At 41.9% G+C, this 6,668-nt stretch overlaps 1 protein-coding gene across 2 annotated transcripts in view; it reads left to right on the top strand.

Moving 5' to 3' along the window:
* SPATS1 (spermatogenesis associated serine rich 1) overlaps positions 1-6,158 on the top strand; it is a 34,464-nt gene extending 28,306 nt beyond the window's left edge. For both annotated transcript variants that reach the window (XM_032299586.1, XM_032299587.1), the window contains exons 8-9: positions 5,355-5,470; positions 6,028-6,158. In XM_032299586.1, the coding sequence (XP_032155477.1) occupies positions 5,355-5,470; positions 6,028-6,056 (145 nt within the window). In that variant the 3' untranslated portion in view covers positions 6,057-6,158. The remainder of the gene's footprint in view (positions 1-5,354; positions 5,471-6,027) is intronic.
* Positions 6,159-6,668: the final 510 nt, after the last annotated feature.

The following is a 6,668-nucleotide window of genomic DNA, read 5'->3' on the forward strand; positions in this document are numbered from 1 at the left end:
GTGAAACCCCGTCTCTACTAAAACTACAAAAAAATTAGCTGGGCATGGTGGCGCGTGTCTGTAGTCCCAGCTAATTTTTTTGTAGTTTTAGTAGAGACGGGGTTTCACCGTGTTGACCAGGATGGTCTCGATCTCTTGACCTCGTGATCCACCCGCCTCGGCCTCCCAAAGTGCTGGGATTACAGGCTTGGGCCACCGCACCTGGCGAAAGGTTAAGTTTTGTTTGCTTGTTCGTATGTTTTTTAAAGAAGTTCAAAACTGGCTGGGTGCAGTGGCTCACACCTGTAATCCCAGCCCTTTGGGAGGCCAAGGCAGGGTACTGCTTAAAGCCAAGAGATGGAGACCAGCATGAGCAACATAGTGAGACCCTGTCTCTACAATTTTTTTTTTTTAATTAGCCAGATATAGTAGCATGCAACTGTAGTTTTAGGTACTTGGGAGGCTGAGGTGGGAGGATTTCTGGAGTCTAGGATTTTGAGGCTACAGTGAGCTGATTGTGCTATGTACTCTAGCCTAGGGGACAGAGCAAAATCCTGTCTCAAATTAAAAAAAAAAAAAAAAGGGAGAGAGAGAAGTAGATCAGCATATTCTTCTGTGCTATGGTCAACTAGAGAATTGGGAGAGTTGGACCCTTTCCTCAGGGACAGTCCCCCGATGAAAAAGTCTGCTAACCAGTTAGTCATGGCAGAAGTGACAAAGGCTTCTGCTGCTGGATTTAGCATTTATTGTTTCCTAGATTCTCTATCTTCTTCTGCAGTGTCTAATTTGCTGTTAGTCCTACCTAGAGATTATGTATTTTGATCTTTAGAAATTCTATTTCTTTTTCTTTTTATTTTTTATTACTATTTTTTGGTTTCTATTTGATTCTTTTTTACATCTGTTGTTTCTTTCCTATTTTCATGTCTTCCTTAAATACTTGAACATAGTTATAATAGCTGTTTAAAAGATTTTTGTTTGCTAATTCTATTTTTTGTGTCATTTCTGGGTGTGTTTCTACTGACTGATTTTTCTCCTGATTATGGGTCACATTTTTCTGCTTCCTGATATGTGTAGTAATTTTCATTTGGGTGCTGGACATTATATTTTTATATTGTTGAGTATTTGGAGTTTGTTGTCTTCTTTTAAAGAGTGCTGGGCTTTGCTCTAGCAGGCAGTTAAGTCGCTTGCAGTTTGGTTTGATTCTTTTGAGGCTTGTTTTCAAGCTTTGTTAGGGCTGTCTAATGCAGTCTTTAGGGATAGTTTAACCTCATTACTAAGTAAGATGTTGCCCTTTTAGAGTATCTACTGAATGCCTTGAGTGATTGATAAGGAGTCTTTACTTCAGTTGGTAGAAACTAAAATGATTTTTAGCCTTTGTGAGCCCTTTGTGAGCCCATTCAGTTCCCACTCTATTGTCTGATCTTGTACAGTTTTACCCTACACATGTATGTCTTAATGGTAGGCAAAGACTCAAAGGAAATGCTGTGTAAGTTTCTTAATTTTATTTTTCTGTATAGTTCCTTCTTCTCCAGAACTCTGCCCTGCAGCTTCCAGCCCTCCAAGACTCTTTGAAGTCAGATCTTCGGCCCCTCAGACTCACAGAGGATGCCATACTCTGTGTGGGGTTGCTCATTCTACGCTGTGGTCTTGAATATGCCTCCAGACAAAAGCTGGGTGATTATAGAACTCTCCTTTTCTTTTTGTTTTCCTTTTCTTTAGGATCACAATCCTGTGCTGCCTGCTGTCTCATTCTGAAAACTGTTATTTCATACATTTTGTCCAGTTTTCTACTTGTTTAAGTCAGGAAAGTAAGTCTGATCCCTGCTACTTCATTATGGCTGGAATTATTATCTATGAATAAAAATATTATTATTTATCAACTATGAATAAAAATTTTAGGTTTTTTCCCCAAGTTACTTGATGAATCAGTTTTGTACTAGTCCATTACTGCCATCAAAGTTATTCACATCTTTAAATAGTGTAATTATGGTGCTCGGAAATTTAAAATGTTAAATCTGCAAATGCAACAATCCGCCTTTAAAACAAGAACAAAACCTGATAACCAGAACCAGATAAACTTGGTTAGTTAGTTAGTGACAGAGAGAGCCAGAATTAGAATAAAAATTAGGGAGGTAAGACTACTTATTGAAAAGGTCCCTATAATGTGCAGTATGTTTACAGGGATTATTTATTCAACTTAGCAGATATCCTTTGAGTACCATTTATGCACTTAATCTACAGGAGAAATGGGCAGGTGGTGAAGTAATGGAGGCAGGGATCACAAAGGTGAATAAGATATAACACATGGGCCGGGCGCGGTGGCTCACGCCTGTAATCCCAGCACTTTGGGAGGCCGAGGCGGGTGGATCACAAGGTCAAGAGATCGAGACCATCCTGGTCAACATGGTGAAACCCCGTCTCTACTAAAAATACAAAAAATCAGCCGGGCATGGTGGCACGTGCCTGTAATCCCAGCTACTCAGGAGGCTGAGGCAGGAGAATTGCCTGAACCCAGGAGGCGGAGGCTGCGGTGAGCCGAGATCGCGCCATTGCACTCCAGCCTGGGTAACGAGAGCGAAACTCCGTCTCAAAAAAAAAAAAAAAAAAAAAAAAAAAGATATAACACATGTTTTAAGGCTTATTGTCTATTGGGGGCAGAGCCTAGTAGATGAGTATTCATAAAACAACTGAAAGCAAATGTGGTACACTGCGTACATAGAGGGAGGACATGTGCGGAAGTTGGGAACGTGTTGTAGAGGAGGTGGTATTTGATCTGGGTCCTCGATGAGGCATTACAGGTAATGTATCTTCCTTCCAAGGACAAATGCATCTGTATTAGGTCACTTAATATGTATTTTTACATTTCCACATGTACTGAAAATAAAGTGTATTCTATTTAATCAGGATGGAAAGTTACATACATACCCAGAAGATTGACTTTATTGGTTATGTTGTTTAGCCTCTATATTTCCTTATTTTTGTTCACTTGGCCTAGTTTGGACTGAGTTAGTGTGAGAGTTAGGTTGTCTGAATATTAGTGTTTTGACATTCTTGTTGTTCATTGTGTCTTTCAGCGTTATAAAAGTATCTTTATGGCTGTAATCCCAGCACTTTGGGAGGCTGAGGTGCGGGGATCACCTGAGGTTGGGAGTTTGAGGCCAGCCTGACCAACATGGAGAAACCCTGTCTCTATTAAAAATTCAAAATTAGCCAGGCATGGTGGCACATGCCTGTAATTCCAGCTACTCGGGAGGCTGAGGCAGGAGAATCACTTGAACCTAAGAGCTGGAGGTTGTGGTGAGCCGAGATTGCACCATTGCACTCCCAACTGGGCAACAAGAGTGAAACTCCATTTCAAGAAAAAAAAGTATCTTCATTTTTCTCATTTAATACTTTTTGTACTAAAGTATACCTAACCAGTTATTAAGATTCTAATTCTTACTTTATTTTGTTTGCATCTGACTAATACACTTTTGCCCGTTCTTTTGCTTTTGAAGCACTTTGCTTTTAGCAAAAAAAAAAAATCCAAAATAGATTTGGATTTTGCTCTGTGAGCTAGCTTGAAAATATTTTTTTTTAATTCAGGTGAATTAGGCCACTTGGATTTATTGATTTGACTGATATATTTTATTTCAGTTCTGTTATATTACTTGTTACATTTATTATGTGTACCATATTATATTCACTGTGAATCTTTCAGTGTTTTCTTTGATTGCTTTAACAAAGTTGAAAAATTCTTTCCTCTGATATTTAGAAATGCTTATGTTTTTGTTCTAGCAGTTCTTTATGCTAATATCTTTATGCATTGCTCTTAGTCCTGCTTTTCTTATTTGGGCTTCTACTATTTGGCTTGTCAGCTTTAAGTGATAACCTTGACTTCCATCAGTTACCTATGTGGTAACTCTCCTTTTCATTCTTGCAGGGACTTCCCTACCCCCGGCAGTTATATCAGGACATTTTGCCAATTATGGTATATTTCTCCCCAAAAGTGCGAGAATTCTAGCTTCCAAAAGATGAAAACATTCTGCATCTCCCTGCTCCAACTCATCCCAGAGTCACACTTCCTACTACCTCTTGTAACACATACAGCCTAGAAATGCCCTTTTAAGTCTCAGTGGCTCTGGGAAGACTCTGGGTATCTGCATTAGTCAAGGTCCCCCCAGGAAACAGAAAGCACACTCAGCTGGGATTCTGAAGACAGCTTAAGGAGAGGGACTATTTAGGGGTGTGTGGGCAGGGTTGGGGGAACCCACATGGGAGGATGAAGCACCCAGAGGCTCATGACAGTGGGAAGCGTTACTACTCCTGGGTCTGAGCAGCAAAAAGAGGGATCATGGTTTGCAGAGCGTAAGCGCTAAAGCCCTGGGAGAAGGGCTGCCCAAATGGAGCTATGGCACTGCCAGAATGGGGGGTACCTGGGGAGATAGGACATCAGGGGAGGAGCTAGGTAAGAAATGCTCTAATCTCTTCCCACCTTCTGATATCCTGTCGGTGCCATTAGCCAAGCCCAGCCCAAAGGTGGAAGCACGGGTGAGGCACAGTGGCTCATGCCTGTAATCCCAGCAGTTTGGAGGCTGTGGTGGGAGGATCACCTGAGGTCAGGAGTTCAAGAACAGCCTGATCAACATGGTAAAGCCCCATCTCTACCAAAATACAAAAATTAGCTGAGTGTGGTGGCATGCGCCTGTAGTTCCAGCTACTTGGGAGACTGAGGCAGGAGAATCACTTGAACCCGGGAGGTGGAGGTTGCAGTGAGGCGAGATTGCACTCCAGCCTGGGCAACAGAGTGAGACTTCGTCTCAAAAAACAAAAAAAATCTGGGCTGGGTGAGGTGGCTCACACCTATAATTCCAGCACTTTGGGAGGCCAAGGCAGGTGGATCACCTGAGGTCAGAAGTTTGAGACTGGCATGACCAACAAGGTAAAACCCTGTCTCTACTAAAACCACAGAAATTAGCCAGGTGTGGTGGCAAGCACCTGTAGTTTCAGCTACTTGGGAGGCTGAGGCAGGAGAATTGCTTTGACCCAGGAGGCGGAGGTTGCAGTGAGCTGAGATCGCACCACTGCATTTCAGCCTGGGCTGTGGAGCGAGACTCTGTCTCAAAAAAAAATCAAAAATAGAAAAAAAAAAAAAAAAAGGAAGCAAAGAGGAACCCAGGTGTTACTAGCTGCAAGGTCAGCCTCTTGGCAAAGAAGGGCTTAGCAAGAGCTGGGTTTGAGGCAGGGGCAAATGGTGAACAACTAACGTATTTTATTTTGAAGCTGGTCTAAATTGGAAGTCTACTTACTTTTGGAGCATATATTGCCTTATCTGCTGTGGGTGTTTGTAAATTTTGCATCAAACTGCAATTCAGGGTGTTGTCTTCTTCCCACAGCTTGCCTTTCTGGGTGAAGGAGAAGGCCAACAGTTTGAAGAATGAGATACAAGAGGTTGAGGAGCTTGACAATTGGCGGCCGGCGGTGCCCTTAATGCAAAATCTACTCTTTTCTGGTGGGTTAAAGAACCATCAAAGAACAGTGTAAAAACTGGAGGAGTTGGCCAGGCACAGTGGCTCATGTCTGTAATCCCAGCACTTTGGGAGGCCGAGGTGGGTGGATCATGAGGTCAGGAGTTCAAGATCAGCCTGACCAACATGACGAAACCCTACCTCTACTAAAAATACAAAAATCAGCCGGATGTGGTGGTGCACGCCTATAATCCCAGCTACTCAGGAGGCTGAGGCAGGAGAATCACTTGAACCTGGGAGAAGGAGGTTGCAGTGAGCCTAGATTGCCCTACTGCACTCCAGCCTGGGTAACAGATCAAGACTCTGTCTCAAAAAAAAAAAAAAAAAAACAAAACTGGAGGAGTCCAGAATAACAGGCTCTTGAGAGGCTTCATAAAGGAGGGCAGGCAAAGTATCTCCTGGAGTGGATGGATGTGTCTTCTGTCCTGAGGTGGTCTCATGGGCAGTTTTCATAGCCAAGCATTGAGTGTCAAGTGTGGTGGTTGAGAATTGTTAGTTTTGTAATGGAAGGAAACCTTTAACTCCATGCCTCTATCCACAGGTGCTTTGGACTTTCCAAGACAATCCTGAGCATAAACAGGCCCACAAAACATGTGCTGACTGCACTCTGGCGAGCCTTTTCCAGTTGATGGTTTTTGTCATGTGACTGTTCTAAATCCAATGTTGGACTCTAATGAGAAAGTGCTGTGTTTTGCTTTTTTAAAACTTTTTATTTTGAAAACTTTCACATTTACAGAAAAGTTGCAAGAATTGTACAACAAATACCTGTATATCCTTCACATAGATTCTACCATTGTTAATATTTGTTCAAACCTTCTCTCTCTCACAACATTACAATTACCATTTTGCTGAACTCTTTGAGAGTCAGTGGCAGATATTGTAACCCTTTACACCTGTATACCGACTTACTTCAGCATGTATCTCCTAAGGTCAAGGATGTTGTCTAACAACCACAACACAAATAGCAAACTCACAGAGTTTAACACTGATACGAATATTATTAATATTTAGTCCACATTCAGTTTTAGTCAATTATAGATCAGGATGCCCTCAAATCGGTCATAAAATATAGATATCATGTGAGTGTCTTAGCCTGTTCAGGCTGCTAAAACAAAATACCATAAACAGAATGGCTTATAAACGATAGGAATTTATTTCTTACAGCTCTGGAGGCTGGGAAGT

Source organism: Sapajus apella, unplaced genomic scaffold, assembly GCF_009761245.1.
Source record: "Sapajus apella isolate SASKATOON/1434 unplaced genomic scaffold, GSC_monkey_1.0 scaffold41, whole genome shotgun sequence".
NCBI classification, from domain to species: Eukaryota; Metazoa; Chordata; class Mammalia; order Primates; family Cebidae; genus Sapajus; species Sapajus apella.